Here is a 17,719-nt window from a genome sequence, read left to right as displayed (position 1 = left end):
ATGTGCAGGTTTTCCCCTGGGAATCTCATGACCGTGGCTGCATTTGATTCGAAGACACGCTCCATTAAGCCCATTATCAAATGGCATTTGCCCAGGGAGAACCAACAGAAGTGTCTAAACACTGATCAAGCAGCACTACTGAGGAAAACCAGCTTGTAATTGTAAAATGACAGCAATTTATTTCCTCTAAAATGTTACTGTGAGTTTAACTGCTGGGAAAAGGATTATGGTGAGTAGGAAACAACTTCCAAAAATTTCAACGAGTGGCTCTACACAATTACATTAAACTTCACAGCCAAATTCTATCTGGCTAGATACAGGTAGCTACAGTGTGGTCCAACGCTGCTTCAGCTATGTGCAGGAAGTTAATTCTGATATTTAGCTAAACAGCTTTGTAATTCTAGATCTTTGCAATTCTAATTTTAAATTTATCTGAAAATAATTGAAATACCTCATTCAGCTCTGACAATGCTTGTTAAGATTATTATTCATAACACAATTACAGACAACTGAGAAAATTTGCTAATTTTTCATTAGCCTACTGTTATGACCACAACCTTTCAAATACTAGTCCACTATTAAGCCAAGAAAAACATCCTGCAGTTGAAAATGTGGACTGAATTTTCATGAAGAAAATATTATTAATTCATTCTTCAAGTGAGGTGAGTCAATACACAAGCTTCTTGTACAAATTCAACCATCTCACAATTCAGGTCACTTCTGCATCTTGCATTATCACTTGACAGCAAAAACCCCAGGAAAGAAGTTATGCGTAATCCTCAATTCTTAGAAACCATTCTGCCCTAAAATGCTGTTTGCAGCAAATCTTCAGCTTGCTTGAAGACCTGAACTGCTGATTTACTGACAGTGAAGGCAGTTCCACTGCATCTTCACATAAACAAAGTAAACATTTAATAATAATATTCACATAGTAAACATTAAAAATTTTGTAAGACCGATATTTCAGTTACAGACTTTTAGAAACTTCACAACATGAAACTGCTGTCTCCTATCAAAAGATACTGTATAGGAAACACAAAAACTGTACCACATCTCCAGAAAAATCAGAGAAAAGTTGCAAACCTTCCTACATGAAATGCACTTCAAAATCAACACTCACAAAACCCCACACCTATTCAACAGCATGCATTATGAAAACTAGAATAAAAATCACTAAGCCTACCTAAACTGAACTCTAAAATCGGCTCATCTGGATCCTGAATGTTTCCTGTAAAACAGAAAAATTACCACAAGATTAGCTAATTCACATCACTGCCACATGAATTCTTTCCTGAAGTTGCAATCACACAGAGAAATAAATTACACATTTTATAAAAAAAATACTTTTCTTTAATTCAGTGAGCCATGACTGGTATCTAAAAAACTTATCTGGTAATCCTTGGTATCTAATAATTATTTGGAAAATCTGGGACTATCTCAGTTTATAAAACATATTAAAATATGTAAATCTATGTGAGATTATATGCAATATGGGAATAGAAAATGCTTAATCTCAATTGAAAACAACAGGATTAAAGCCTGAGCCACTATTAGCTCCAAATTATTAAATTTGTGGTAGCTAACACGCCAAAATATAAAAGTACCTGTCTCTCTCACTAATGAAAGAAAGCCTCTGAGGGTTAGAATCCTAATTTAATAACCATAAAAGATAAGGGAGACAAGCCTCAGCTCCCTGAAATGTCTTGAAAATTTTATACAATGTCAAACAAGGAGGTTGCCAAGACTCTTTCTAGACCATGACATTTTGTTATTTTCTCCCTGTTGCTCATTTTTCAGTGATAAACATAACTACACAAAATCTAACTTATTTTTAAATCTCTCTCTGATTTTAATATTTTGTCTATTTTAAAAGTAGCAAATTCAAGATTTTTAGAATTTTTTAGCATAATTCCTTTATCTCATTACCTCCAGATAACCAGACAGATCTAAATTTCAAGCAATTAAGAGAGAAAAAACAACATTAGTACAAGGCAGATCCTGGAAGGAGCAGCAGCAGAGCTGTAGCTGCCAGGAAGGTACAAACCTGTCAGAGAAAGGCCAACCATGTCAGAGGTGACATCAATGGTGGAGGCCCTCTGCACAGTGCGGGATTTGGCACCATGGCGGGGGCTGTGTTCTCTTGCTGTCATTTTCTCATGAAGAGCCCTTCTTTTCTGGCTGCTTGGCTTTGCTGATGTTCGTCTGACAGAGTAGCAGAGTGCAGCAGGTTGTCTCCAACTGCTATTCCTCTAACATCACCACGCTAAGCAACAGAGAAAGCAAAAACATACACCAAAAGTTTAGGTCACTAAACTTTTGTGGCAGCAAACCTACTGCCACAAAATCATCTCGGGTCATTCAAACAAAATGCTCAAGGCAGATCCAATGCATAGTTCATTCCATTTGCATGAACTCTACATCTGCAGCATTTTACAGTAAACTGTCGAAAACTGGACCACATGAAAGAAAGCTTTTTTGACAGAGAATGGGGCTTGAGAGAGACATGTTAACAGACCAGCTGCTCTTCTCCTTTGTCTAAGTTATTAAACCATCCTTAATGAAGTTTCCTGGTTTCTAATCCCTGGGGAGCACAAGCAAATTTGTCAGATGGGGCCTCTGTCTGCAGAGGAAGCACTAGGGATAAGGACAAAGGGACAACAAGTTGGTGAAGCGCAGAACAAAAGGGCAGGAAATGTTGTCAGTGTCAGTACACTGTGTTGTTATAGGCTCTACTGCGATGAGAAAGGGATAAAGAAAACTATAAATAAAGCCTACTGGGCCTGAGAGAGGTTGAAATTCTGGGATGGTGGTGGAAAGAAAAAGCAAAAAGGGATGCCTGTTGATGTGGCAGATGGCAGCATCTGTACTTTTCCTCCACCCTACACTTTTTTGGACTACAGACATCCATGACAGTCCTTCCCCCCACAATGCCTATGAAGTGAAAAACTACAGCAGGAAAGAAAGCCTACAGAAAACTTGGTTATGATTTTAAATGTGAACATTCCTTCAATCAACTGTGCTAGTACTGCAGTTATGGAACTTCCATATTTGTTTCACACTCTTATGACAAACTTCATTAATTTAGCAAGTAAGAAGTAAAATCTGATAAACCTGAAAAGTACCAATAGAGTAACTAACACCTTCCCAGCAGCCTCTCATTCATTCTACAAAACATTTGAACCAAATGGGAGAATTGAAACAAATGAACAAAATGGGAGAATATTTCTTCTCCTTTTAGGTTGATGGACCTAACAATGAGAAAGATGTATTCTAATTTAAAAAAGCACCTAGCTTTACATTTTGTTCTAAACCACCACTTCAAATCTGTCAGAAGGCCTCCAAAGGAGCATTCAACCTGCTTAACTCAAGTCTCTGAATTTAATTTGTCAGCATATTTCTCTGGAGGATTTCAAAAGAATCTTCCTCTCTCCTTGCTTGGGGTACCCAAGCTTCTTCTTAACTATCGCAGCTTCACTGGACATCAAAAATTCAAATGCAAGTTAAGCATGTAAGGCAACTGAACTGAACACAGCCCTGGCCATCTACATCAGCTTAGAAATTAGATTTTAAATGAGGAGGAGGAAAGAATTTGGACTTTGCCTACAAAAGAAGCCAGTCTGTTACCACTCAGAGCTAAGAATTTGATTCAAGTTAGGTTTGTATAATATGTCAAAAATAAATTCCAAATAGGAAAAAAAGTCTGGAATGGAAGAAGCAGAAATTGAGATCTCTGAGCATCCCATCCCCAAAGCTCTGAAACTCAGTGACAGTGCATAAAGAACAACACTCTCCCTATAGATATAATTTCTGACAGCCAAATATTAATGCAGGCAGCTTTTCAATGCATATTGAATAGTTGAGGTTGGATAAATTCTGGAGTTTATCTAATCCAACCCCCGTGCTCAAAGGAAGATTCTCAGGACTGTGTCCAGTTGGTTTTGGACAAGAATGTACCTCTCTAGCCAACCTGGTTGTTCCAAGGTTTGACCACACACAGTAAAAAAGCTTTATTCTATTTATTAATGTTTTAGTGGCTAGTGAATAACCAACCTTTCTCAAATACTACTGAATGTCCTAGTATTTATTCAAACAAAACTTCCATCATAATTCTTCAACAGTTCCAAGGCTTTCCATTCTCCTATTTTTTCCTTTCTCCCAGCAATAGGTTTTCCTCGGTTTGTTCTTCATATAATGTGATGTTTAACAGTCTGTAAGTCTATTAAACCTAACTGCATGATGAAAAGACCTACAAAATGTACTTGCAGAGATTTAGAAAGGATGCCATAAGCCTTTCCCCCAAAATCTACAAATAACATATTAAAGAATAACTAACATGTTCACTAAGGTACAGGTCAGACAGCAATTAGGTTCAGGAGCCTGGCTGCTTTTCAGCTAAAATCTCTGCAATCATTAAAAAGGGTCAATCCTTGACAAGTTAAAGCAGGGTCAGGTATATAATTTGTTTTGAAGCTATTTCAATTTAAATATTACTGAGTGTAGTAATTTTCCAAGGCTCTCTAAGACCTCAACTATTCCTTTAAATTGCAATATTAATTTATCATCTGATGATACATCTTTACATTACTTAGAAGGATCATACTTACAGAGGGCTCTTTTCCTTATGTGAGGAGGGATTTTGTATATCATAATATCAGTTAAATCCACATCTAAAAAAATAAACACAATAATCATCATAAATTCACAGTTTTTTTATACTGTATAAATCACAACCAGTGGGCAGGTACCATTTTCAGATTAACTGTAAATGTAACTTCTGATTAGCAGTGCTCACAATAAAGTTTACTGAAAACAGAAAAACTGATCTTCTACTGGACCTTACCAAGCATTAGTCATGGCAATACCCAGCAAGAGCAGGAGCACAAAGAAATAAGCTTATGCTGAAAAGGACTGACTTCAGGTCAGCATCTGGTGAGTGGGTAGAACAGATGTAGGAAATATATGTAAACATATTTACCAAAAGGCTTGGTGCTATTAAGAAAAAGGAATGTATATGATATATTGAGTTTAAGAGAGTGTTTGTTACTATGCTTGCTTTTCTACAGCTAAACTTCAAAAACATTGTTGTTTGGAAGAGTTATTACTGTTACTGTCACGAGAGAAGCTCCTGTGCCAAAACACTGAAGTTCAAAAGATCAGGATGTAGGTCTCTTACTCCATTGGGTGCAAGTACTAGGTGAGGGAGGCTTCTACAAACAGCTGGCAATGAGCATACAGTTAAAGCAAATTATTTTTAAGCTTATGACAGGTTAAATGAAGGTTTATATTTGGTAATGCCACCATCTCATTCAAGTACGTTTACATTAAAAGGCTATGTCTTTTAAGACCTCACATTTATCCCATATTGCAGTAAAAGAAATTTGGAATTTCAGTCTCAACTGTTTGATTTAATCACCAGCCCTACCAATTACCCAAGACTGCTTAAGAATTTAACATGAGCTCTTATCACTTACAGAAAGATATTATCTCACCTAAAGAACACAGGAGGCAGGTGTCTGATCTCAACTCACCACGCAGGTTCTCTGCACAGTCAGTGGAGAGGCACAGGCACTTCCAGAGAACAAGTCACTATTTTCCAAGGTAGGTGGGATGACTCACCCCATGGAGATCCCTCTCTTTAATTATAAAAATTATTTAGATGACTCACTTAGTCCTGATGCTGCAGCTGGGCAAACTGGATTCCTCCTACACCTGTGCTAGCTCAGGCAGGCATGAGTTCCCTTTACTCAATGTATAGCCAAACAACAGGTGCTCTGATCCCTCTCCTGAATGACAACTGCTTCAACAATTACACCTTATGATCATGTTTTTGATAAAAACCAAAGGAAGTAGCATTCTTACCAAATTAAAGGTAGTATTAACAGTTTCCTTAGATGGTACCTGTCCTTAAATGGACTTCCAAAGACTGGTACCATTCAAGCAGACAGCAATGCCAAGGCTGATGTAATTCATGTTGAAGCAACCTCTCCTGAAGATGGCATGATTTATCTACACATAGCCTTTGGCTTTGCCCCTACTAAGACAGCAGACAGGGGATGTTGGCAAGTTGTGCAGCTTTGCACTTCATGAAGCTTTGCTGCAAGCCCAGCTTTCAACAGAAACATGAGAGGCTATTGTTGACCTCCAGTATTGGTAAAGGCCACATCCACAGTTCAGAAAAGGCTTCTGAACAAGCCTCCCTTGTATTATGTGAATATTTATTTGTCACTCTATTATCACAAAAGCATATGACCGGAAGAAAGGGTCTTCATCTGATGCCGCTTCTGCCCTGCTACCCTCAGACCTGCCAGTTAGTTGTGGAAAGCAAATGCCACCCTGCTCAGCTACGTGACCTTGTGTCTTCTGGGACTGAAACTTTGGGATGTTTGGTCTCACTCTGTTTGCAAGATCTCAGGCAAAAATGATTATCATCTTAGTCCCAGAATAAACCCCTGATGATTAGTTTGTACAACTACAAGCTAATATTCTCCTCACCTCACCAATTGTTTTGGTGAAGTGCTTTGGTTTTTCTCCTTGAAAAAAAAATCTCCTACCAAACTACCCCTTGAAATAAACATGTGAGGTGAGATTAAACCTTATTTCAGCCTAACTTCTATTTTTTTGACACTCCTTACACAACTGCAGGAAACAGGATTTTTCTACACATCAATAAGCAGAAGAAAGAGGATACTCCAATTACTGACTGAATCAAAGTCTACTTTGAGACTACTTTTCTACAGCCAGAGTGCTCTAGGCTTATGGCATTGGATCAGGTAAAAAAGCATACCAAAGCAAAAAATGCAACAGCAGTGGAAGGCTAAATATTACTGATACATCTACATGAAGAGAATAATAGAAAAAAGGGGAGAGTGTGACAGTTTCCTTAATGCTTTAAAAAAAAAAAAACAGAGATGTAATCCTACTGAAAGTTTACCATCATCTCCAAGAGAACGTGAAAAAGCAGTTGTGGGTTACTTACTGAATTGCAATTAGTTTAGGGTCTCAAGGCTCTCCAGACTGTAAGAACCATTCCCTGAACCTTACCAATTAGGGTTCTTGTTCCTGAAAAATCCATTTTGAAACATCAAGAGGACTCCTTCAGCCAACTGCATTCTTCAAACAACATCTTCATAAATATTTGCTCTGATTGAAAATGCTTTACCAATACACAAAATCATAAAAGTGAATATTGCCTGAAACAGTATTTTGGATCTGCAGCATGGCCTGGTTTCCAACTAACATCCTATTAACCATATAAATATGGACAAAATAATGGAAAGGAAGAAATGTCTGATTATGCTAAGTTATGAACATGTTGCATTTTGTGTAAGAGCAGCATCTCTAGTATAACTAGCATGCAGGGAGTTTTTAATTAATTATTTATTTATTACCTCCAACAATAGAAAACCTTGGTAGTGAAACTAGATTTGACATGTTGGCTCAAACCCAATCTTTTAGCAATTCCAGCAACCCACCTCCAACTGCTGTTTCAAAGATGATACAAGGAACTTTATTAGCCAGGCAAGGATCTGAGGTGGAGGTCTGGATCAATCCTATCACTCATGGCTGCAGAGGCAGCCCAAGAGCAGAGCATCAGCTCAAAGGACAGCAGCTCCCAGCTAAACCCTATTAAGACCTTCTCCAATTAAGAGCTATTTTCTTTACAGTCTGACATGCACTTCACTTTTCTGTCTCATTTAATGAGAAACTGAATGTCCTGAATCTTGCACAGATCAAAACAGGAAAAGTCAAAGCCATGAATTTGGCACCTTGAGTCAGATCCTTCCAGCCAAACTCACAGAGGCAACAACACAGACTAGATCTACTGCAGATCCACAGGTTGACAACAGTTTCAGTCCATTCATTCCATGATCTAGGCCTTGGGAAGGCAAAAGAATGCAAGTGATGCCAGCATCCAATATGAACCTTTGCCTCCCACTGACATTATTTCCCCACAAAGACACACTTGGCAGGTGCCAGTTTGTCAGCTCCACAAAGAGGCTTTATCTCCCCCTTCAGTCTGCTTCTTAAGTCTAGGTTCCCCTCCAAATCTGGTTAAATGTCCCCTTCTCTCAGAACCTTGATTAACAAAGGTTATTTTTGACAAAGGTTATTTTTGTCTTAATATAACAAAGGTTATATTAAGACAAAAATATTAAGTTTGGCCTGAAGAATCTTCTTGTCACTCTCTGAAGCAGCTCTGAGGATTCTGAGTGAGTAACCGCAGCAGGAACAGGGAAAAGTCTTCCACAAGAAAATGGGTAACAAAGGTATTTGTGCAGTGTGGAAATCCCTGAATGCAACCTCTCAGTGATATTTAGATAAAAGGGCATTTCAGCACCAGGAAGTGGCTTGTTTTCTTTTTGCTTTCCTGTCCACAGATCCCACTTAGTTGCAGATAAGTTTCTAAGTCACAAAATTTATTCTTGATCCTTCCCCACTATGAAGTTCAGTAAACTCAAATAATCTAAAAACACAGTTTTATCTCTTTAATATATTTGAGTACTTTTAAAATGAAACTGCAATTTAGGCCACTTAGTTCTCTGTGCAAATTAAAACTGTTTGTCTGTATTCACAACAGAAATACAATTAACAATCTTCTTAATGAGATACTGTTTTAATTTTGCTTGTGATTAAAATATTTTTATTCCTTTAGTGCTTCTAGGAGCACAAAATTACACACATCCAGAGGTGGAGTGAGCATTTGTAACACACATGTCTGTTAGCTAAAAAGGAAAAAGCACAGCTCTGCTTCACTTTGCAGAGCAGCTTTTATCAAGCTGAACACAGTCCAATGTCATGGAAAATGCTGTGTTTTGCTACAGGGAAGTTTGAAGTCCAACCCTCTCAACATCCTCTGTCACTTTGCCAAGCAGAAACTGAAACAGCTTACAAGTGGTCTTTATCCCAAATTAACCTTTACCCTCTTCACAAGAAATGTGCTGGGCACTTCGTGGTAAAGTTTCCTGTGCACAGGATGAGTTCTCTCCTCATGACCTGAGGTTCTCACACGGCTACACAGACATGGAGAAGCCCATGAGAACAGGGGACATATTTTCTGCTGAGGAGTCTGGACTGGAAACACTTCTCTGAGTTTGATGGTCCTTTCAACACCCTCCCAACTCACCTAGAGCAGTCTTTCATCATAACCATGAAGTTAACAAAGCAGAAACACACTGCTGGAAAAAACAAACTCCCTAGCAGTCTTTCATCATAACCATGAAGTTAACAAAGCAGAAACACTGCTCTGAGCTCCTCCTGCTGCAATAAAGAGTGAGGCAGGGGAACAAAGGCAGGGAAAAAACCCAATGAAAAAAAACAAAGCAACCAACCAAACAAGCCAACAAAAATCTCAAGCAACCCCCCAAAACACAGAAAAAAAGAAGGGAAAAACCCAAACCCAAACTAAAAAACCCCCCAAAACCACAAATAAGCAACAAACAAACTAACAAAACAAAAACAAACAAAAAACCAAAACAAAAACCACAAACAAATCCAAACCCCAACACTTTATGACCTGAAATGGAGATGAACCAGACACACACACATTTGCTAAAGATTTCATACTGCTGTTGTTTACAGATCAATGGCATGAACATATTCTCCTTCATACAGGCAATGAGAGGGGGAGAGGGGGACCACAGACAGGACAGAGGGATAAAAGCACTGAAAGGGGATGTGTAATAAGAAGTTTTGGTCAAGTGTGGATTACATCAAAATGTCTAGGGAACTATCTGACCTACCTGCCTATAATATTCATCCCCTCCACAGAGTAACATAGCACTAATTAATGTCAGTGTATACCGGGCAAAACAACCCAGGAACCACAGTGCACTGCTAGCACTGTCCTCTGTGTGTGATGGGATCTGACATCCTGCTCTGAAATCACTGAGCTTCACCTGGGCAACAGGACTGCACCTCACAGTCACAGGGGAAACTTTATTTTCCTGACACTACATTTTCCCACAGGGAAGGAATGGCCCATTAGGTCACAGGCACAGCAAAAAAATCTTCTCAAGCACTCATTTCCACATGGCATTGTTCTGACTCGCTGTGATTCTTACTATTTAAATGTTTATATAAATGAAAAATACATAACAGCACCTAAAGACAAACCAGCAATGCACGAATTCTTTCTCTAACATTTGTGTTTTAAATAAGATATAACTAATTGACTCGGGATTTGAAACAGTGTCAAATTTGAAAATTATTTAGAAAATTAAAAATAAATGTTAGTGTAGGAGTAATATTCCACAAAGGTTATTACTAAGATTTAGGCAGCATAGCAAAACTGGAGTCTTAAGCTACTAACGCAAATTTGCTGGTGCATATTTCTCTATCAACACTTTTTTTGTACTCTTGTTTTGTTCATGTATTTCTGATCATGTAACTTTTTTTCTTACAGAGTACATGCCTATGCTATGCCTAATGGCCACAATACTAGATATCTTTTTAAATATTTTTCTGCTGTTCCAGTATCTGATTCCTTTGTGCTGCTTTCATTTCTTCTTCCTGGAAAATAAAATTATTTGTTTGCTTACGCTGACCTTTCTAAATCAATGGGACAGAGGGTTGCTGCAGGCCAGGATCCTGACTGCATGGGTCTTCCCTGCATTTCTTTCTGGAGTCATGTGAACAAGTGGTGGGATGCTGGCAATTTGAAGCACAAGCCACTAACTCCTCAGAGGCCAACAACAGTCTGTGCTTCCCACCACTGTTCCCGTTTCAACGCCTCGGTGGAACAGCTGTCCCAGTGAAAGGAATCCTTTTTAATGGCAGTACTACCCTGTGGGTAAACAGTAAGATCACCCTGTAACACACAATGGAGGGGGTGTGCTGCTTTGGTTTCCTGCCAATTTCTCAAAATAGTTTCCTTGACAAGTTACAGGAGGCCTGTCACTAGTGGTGTCCCCCAAGGTTCAATTCTGAGCCCATTGCTGTGTAATTTATTCATCAAGGACTTGGATGAAGGGGCAGATGCCTCCTCAGCAAGTTCTAGTGCCACAAAGAATGGCTGATACCACAGAATGCTGTGCAGCCCTGTGGAAAGACCTTGTCAGGTTGGAGGGATGGGCAGAGAAGAACCATTTGAAATTCAAGGAAAGCAAATGCAGAGTCCTGCACCTCGTGAGGAACAAACCTGAGCACCAGCAGAGGCTGGGGGCTAACCTGCTGGAAAGCAGCTCTGCAGAGAAGGACCAGGGGGTCCTGGTGGACAACAAGCTGTCCATGAGAAAGCAGTGTGCCCTTGGGGCCAAGAAGGTCAGTGGTGTCTCGGGGACCATCAGGAAGAGCATTGGCAGCAGGTCAAGGGAGGTGATCCTGCCTCTCTGCTCAGGTGAGGTCACATCTGGAGTGTTGTGCCCAATTCTGGGCTCCTCAGTGCCAGAGAGACATGTAGCACCTGGAGCAAGCCCAGGGAGAGCAATAAAGGTGATTAAGAGACTGGAGTACCTCTCTTATGAGGGAAGGCTGAGAAGGCTGGGCCTGTTCAGCCTTGAGAAGAGACTGAGAGGAGACCTCATCAATATATACAAGTATCTGAAGGGAGGCTGTGAAGAGGATGGAGCCAGGCCCTTCTAGTTGGTGCCAAGCAATACAAGACACAATGTGTAGAAACTGATGCCCAGGAAGGTCCTGAAAATGAGGCAGAACTTTTTTACTGGGCAGGTGACCAAGCACTGGAACAGACTGTCCAGACAGGGTGTGGAGTCTCCCTCACTGGGGACATTCAAGAACTGCCTGGACACAATCCTGTGCCATGTGCTCTGGGATGACCCTGCTTGAGCAGGAGGTTGGACCACTGTGGTCCCTTCCAACCTGACCCACTCTGTGATTCTGTGATTAACTTTTAGCAGAGCAACTGAAACCCAAACATGTAGGAACCATGATATGAACTGATGATCATCAATCACTTTCAAACATACTTTGGAATTATATTTGGAATATATTGAAACTGGTTGGTATTTGGCTACTAAATGAAAAAACCCCAAATCAGTAGCACAAAACTGGAATAAATAAAGAACGCAAGGTACAAAGAAAATAGGTAGGTGGCTTGACTGTCTCTGAAATGTCATAAGAGGAAACCAGACCAAATGTCACTCACACATTTCTATGAGTTTCATTACAAATCAGTATCTAAAATCAACAGTTTTCTATCAGAATACCATATTTCAACAATTGTTCCCTATTTGTGAAAATTCCTGTGAGTTTCCCCAGTTTTGACTATCAGCCTTACCAAAATACTATATCCTTTGTTGAGGTGTGATTGAGCAAAAAAGCTATTAGAGAAAATAAACGTCATGTAGCAGATACTATGATGTTATATCTGAGACAGAAACAACAAAAAGTGATGTTTGGTAAGAGTAACAAAAAGTATTTCAGCTGCTCTGATGGTTTTCATGTGTATGCAAACATATGAACAGCTGAGGATAAATAAAAATGTTGCAGGTACTTATTTCAAAGGTTCATGTCTCCTCACACCAGCATATTACTGGTTAAAATACTCTATTCAGATAGAGAAGGTAACAAGTACTTGTGTAGCTGCAGTATATGTTGTGCAACACTTTATTCCATGATAACATTCTTGTCTGTCAGCTACTAACAGACCAGATGTAATAAACAAGTTAGTCCAAATTTCCAAGAGTTCAAAGAATGTGAAGACTCCTATAGTGTATGGCCATGGATTTCTGTAGTAGAGGTCTTTTAGAAACAATTTTCAAGTAACTGTAACCACAATTGACTGGTTTGTTTTCAGCAGCTAATACTGATCAATCTTTAGAACTGACACAATTTAGTGGCCTTCCAAAATTTATTTTAAAAAATAACAACTGCTGCAGGGATAATAGCAACAATCACGAAAAAAGTTATAAATGGTAAGCAAAGACAAAGGGTGTATATTAATGCTGAGTTCCTTGCAGCACTCAGTGCTCAAGAATATGTACCTAAATGTCAGAGTTTTAGCAATTCTCCAAGCACTTACATGACTTCTAAACTGGTATGTTACTACAGGCCAAGTTTACCTGAATTTCACTTTTTTAGAAGTAAATTTTGCATGAATACAAAAAAGCCTGAAAATGTGAATGATGTATCCCAAATTACTTTCCTTTCTTCAGTTCATGACTAACTCACTCTCATGACTATTTGAATCCCAATTTTTGCATGTTAAGGCAAGCCACAGTGACACTGACTTTTGCTAACTTCTGTTGCCTCCCACCACACTTTATCAGAAATTCATAAGCATGCTGCCTACCTCAGCAGTCAAACCTCCACAGCAAGGCAGCAGAAATGATCATTTTGCCTACAGCTTGTCTTGTTCTTCAGGCCCAGATGAGAGCAGGTAGCTACATTTCAGCCACACTGCTTCTACAGTCCATCACCTCATCAAAGCCACTTTCAGCAACAGGTTAAACTAAGCAACTGAACTGCATCACAGTGTGAGCACATGTTCCTGCACCCACTGTTTCTGCTGCAGAGGCAGTACCTGCTGGCCAAAGGGTGGGACCAAAAGCTGGATATAAAGACCGGGTCACAACAAAAACTTTATCAAGCCTGGAGTCTTCTCTGAGAGCAGGCAAAGCTAGATCCTGAGAAAAACAGTACAATGAGCAGCACTGGTACTCTGTGCAGCACCTCCATGTTTGCACTCCCATATTCAGCTAACAAGCAACCTGAGAACTTGTGAGCTGGGCATCACACCCAGACCTTGGTATTTTAAGGTCTGTAGGTACTACAACAATGTTACTGGTGTCCCTCGCTGGCCCTTCCAGCTCTGTTACCCTGTAGCCCTGCAGATACCACACTGCCATCACCAGTGACTGGCCTGAAGCCTTGCAGCAGGGCTTGCAAACACTGAGCATTTTAGTTTTTCAGATTTGCTTCGTTTGAACTTCTACTGACCTGCTTGCAACTTTGTTTTAGCCTGCAATTAAACTTGGTTCAGCTGTGACAACCATTTTTTCCAACCGCACAGATGTCTGTGGCTGATTTGTTTTAATTTTTGTTTATATTTGCATCATACCATCATCATGTTACAGCTCAACACAATGATTTAGTGTAGAAAATTAAAGGCCTGGTATGATAGCAGAGGCCTTCAGACTTGGAGACATAGGATGGAGTAGAAGCATGGGATAAAAAGAGAGAGGGTACAAAGCTGGCACTTGGTGGGACTGTGGCTATAGCTCACCCATGGTCACTTAAAGAACTGCAGACTTAAGGCTGAGCAAAATTAATTCTAGAGTGATCAATTGTATGTATGGTATCACATACAGTAAATCTGGATGTAACTTGGAGCTGCAGACCAACAAGGAAAAAGCCACATTTAAAAGCTTCTCAGCAAATATAAAAATGACCCTAAATGGATCCTAGAGTGGAGACAAAGAAACTACCAACATGAACATCATTCTCCTCAGATATTCAGATCCTTCAGTATCTGAAGTCTTTGGATGCTGACAACTGCTAAAATGCCCCCACATACCCACCACCAGAATGAAACCACCTTACAGTCCAGAGGGGGAGGCAAAAGGTGAGCATTACAGCATGAGAGATGCTTTATGTGTTCAACGAATTTAACTCCATAGTTACTTATTGAGACTTTGCCCTATACAGAAGCATTATTTCTTTTCCAGTAACTATTGGATCCAGCCAAGTAATGATTCCTGGATTAGACTGTAATGAGTTTTAATTATAATAACAACAACTACTTGTCTTTAGATATAACATTGGTTTCATCTTTGCACTTATATAAAAAAGATTCTGAGTCTAACAGCATGTATGTGGAATTTTGTGTCATTCTTCACTGTTTACATGTACCAGCAGATGCTGTGGTCCTGTGCTTTATAAGATAATTTCTTCAACAGTTAGGAGTACTAATTTTACTGTTTCCAGCCTTTTCATATCTACTCTACAGAGATCATTTACAGAGTTTTTATAGACTAAAGATGCAAGAATGAGAGCTAGCCATAAGAGGCTAGTCAGAACAGTTTGTGATCATTTGGATAATTTCTACGTTACAAGCACAATATATCTGCTTCCACTGAAAACATAATATGATTGCCTGCCCTCACAGATATCACTGTGAATCACAGACATCACTGTAATACATTTTGTCAAGTAATTTTTTTAAACAGCAAATGTCACAAAACTCAACTTTTTAACTTTTAGAAGTGAAATAAGCTAAAACTGCATGACAAAATGAAATGGGACATTAAAGTCAGTTATCAATAGCTTTCAATCTTTTCTGATTTGAAAATGTCTTGAAAATTTTCCAGTGGAAGAACAAGCTAATTTAAAGTTACTGATCGTGGGTTGTATTCCTCAGTCACTTCCCACCAATTTTATTTGCATAGTTCATGGACAATTTAAAACCATCAACTTAAATATTCTAAGAACTAAACAGCTGTTTCCATTTGCTCAGAACTACACAAAATATTCACCTAACAGTCTAAATTTTTCCATGTTCGGTCTCAATTTAGAAGCAAATTTGTATCTGGAAAGTGTGAGCAAGTGTCTTCCTGGGTATTTTCCAGTTCTGAAAAGGGAAAGCCTAATAATAACTTTCTTTATGGAATTAAGGAAAAAAAAAAAAAAAAAAAGCAATCTTTTTTCAAGAATGCAATCTTTTTTTAACAAAAAACTCCAAAACAGAGTGTAACTGAAACCCTACAGGGCAAATAGTTCTTCATAAAGTATACAGTTACAAACAATTAGCACATTTGCTAATCCAAAACAAAGTGAGTTAGAAAAAAAAATCAGTCTGGCATTTCCTATGTGGAAGAAGTCAGGAGCCACTGGTTGACGCGAAGGAGAGTAGCCTTGACCTTTTAATACTGAAACAACAATAGTGTCAAAGCCCTGAGAAAACCCAGCTACTAAAGGATGATGCAGGAAAAGTGGTATTAGTGTGCATCCAAGAAGCACTTTGTTAATTCTTCCATTCTGAATATCTCTGTGGCTAAGTACCTTAGGAGAGATGGTTCTGGGGTAATACAGACAAGATTTTTAAGGAGCACTCCACAGGCAATGAGCTACTAAATTGCATCCTTATTTTGGCTATGAAATGGTCTGAGTGCTAGAGAGCGTCAGGTATGTAGCCACAGTTAAGAATAAAGCCTGTTAAAGTTACAAAAAAATTGTCCTCTTTCCTTCATTTACACTCTACAAATTATTATATGACCTAAGTCCCATAAAATGTTCAGCTAATTTAAATGACTGGTATCATAAATTACAATCTTGCAAATGGATGAATGTTTTCAGAGATCCAGAGGGCATGAGAAGGTAAAGAATGTTTGACTGTACAGCCCGGTATAACATATTTATTAACATTTGTATAAAAGCATATGTCATGAAACTGCAACCATATCTGGCTTTTACAACTGCAGATAAAATTAGATCGCCAGGGAGTGGACAACAGCAGCATCCAAATAATTAGAGTTCAAACATATTCAATTTTTCTCCCCAGTGACAGCCCCCAGGTCCACCCTGCATAAGTAAGAATAGAATTTATAAACACTTATCCAAATGGATTTTCCTAATGCGTTCTGCCATGTTATACAAGGACTCCTTAATGTGCCAAGATCACAACTCAGAATGCAGGATTCAACAGGGCAAAGTATGCTGTGAATTTCTCCTCAGTTCTAGGAAACCAGTGACTATGTGGTGATTGCCCTGTTTTCCAGGCACTTTTACAAACCAAAATCCTTTCAGTTTTCATGTTCAGACTTTCCTTTTTGATCACTAATAAGGAAACCGACCTCAGGACAAGAGATATCTTACCCCTTTTGTGCTAAATGACTTCAAAGCCAAAACATTTAAGTTACAATATGCCAGTGTCATCACTGTAGTGATGGATGCAGCTGGACATAGAAGAGCTCTTATTCTGTGAGGCTCCTATTTAGCAAACTGATTTAGTCTAGTCTAATGAAAGATGTTTTGTAATGGATGCCAAGTACTCACTGGTACTTAGTGGTGCTTCTGGGGAAGGGGAAGAAGTACATTTTTTAAACAAGACCCACCAGAGTGGCACCAGATGACTGGAGCTGTGCTGGGACAGTTACAAGCTGTTTTAAGACTTGAAGAAAAATCATGAGATATTTTTTGTCTGCACTTGCCTCTTCCCTTCACTGCATAGCAAGATATCCAAACTCTCCATTACAGACAAGTGCATTTCTCCAACTCCTAAAGCAGAATAAATATCAACACATAGCAAAACAGAATCAACTGAAACCACTCATTCCCAGTGCTCTGGGCATCTATTTTTTCCTTCATATCCACCCATAACCACGGCCCCTCAGCTTGACTTTTGCTCCCAGCAGAGGTTCCTTAAAAAAACAGTCCTCAAAATATTTTTCTTTCAATTTTTCTCCCTTCCATAGCAAATACTATCTGAAAGCATTTATCTCCCAGTATTCCTTCTCAAAGAAATAGAAGACCCTGTGTGGCAGAACTGACTTCATAACTATTACTTAACCCATCAAAGCAAGTGGTTAACACATACAACCCATTGTTTGAGGATAAAATGCACCAACAGGCACCACACAAAACAATGTTGATTTGTCCTCCTTTGAATTCAAAATAGAAATAGCTTTTTTTCTGGTAGTATATGTTTTTCAAAGCTGATTCATGGAGAAATATCAGGAAATTATTAATATTTTATTAGTATTAAAATAATTTAAAAAACCTAAATGCTACTTGTCAAACTATTGATACGTGCCACATGTCTTCA

At 38.9% G+C, this 17,719-nt stretch overlaps 1 protein-coding gene across 12 annotated transcripts in view; it reads right to left on the bottom strand.

Annotated features, from left to right (window-relative positions):
- INPP4A (inositol polyphosphate-4-phosphatase type I A) overlaps positions 1-17,719 on the bottom strand; it is a 112,157-nt gene that overhangs the window by 43,833 nt on the left and 50,605 nt on the right. For all 12 annotated transcript variants that reach the window (XM_041417957.1, XM_041417959.1, XM_041417958.1 and 9 more), the window contains 3 exons: positions 4,605-4,667; positions 2,045-2,263; positions 1,184-1,228 (listed from right to left, as the gene is read on the bottom strand). In XM_041417957.1, the coding sequence (XP_041273891.1) occupies positions 1,184-1,228; positions 2,045-2,150 (151 nt within the window). In that variant the 5' untranslated portion in view covers positions 2,151-2,263; positions 4,605-4,667. The remainder of the gene's footprint in view (positions 1-1,183; positions 1,229-2,044; positions 2,264-4,604; positions 4,668-17,719) is intronic.

Source organism: Onychostruthus taczanowskii, unplaced genomic scaffold (assembly GCF_017590055.1).
Source record: "Onychostruthus taczanowskii isolate IOZ18803 unplaced genomic scaffold, ASM1759005v1 scaffold58, whole genome shotgun sequence".
Classification (NCBI taxonomy): Eukaryota; Metazoa; Chordata; class Aves; order Passeriformes; family Passeridae; genus Onychostruthus; species Onychostruthus taczanowskii.
Note: the sequence above shows the minus strand (reverse complement) of the source record. Positions and strands in the feature narration are given on the sequence as shown.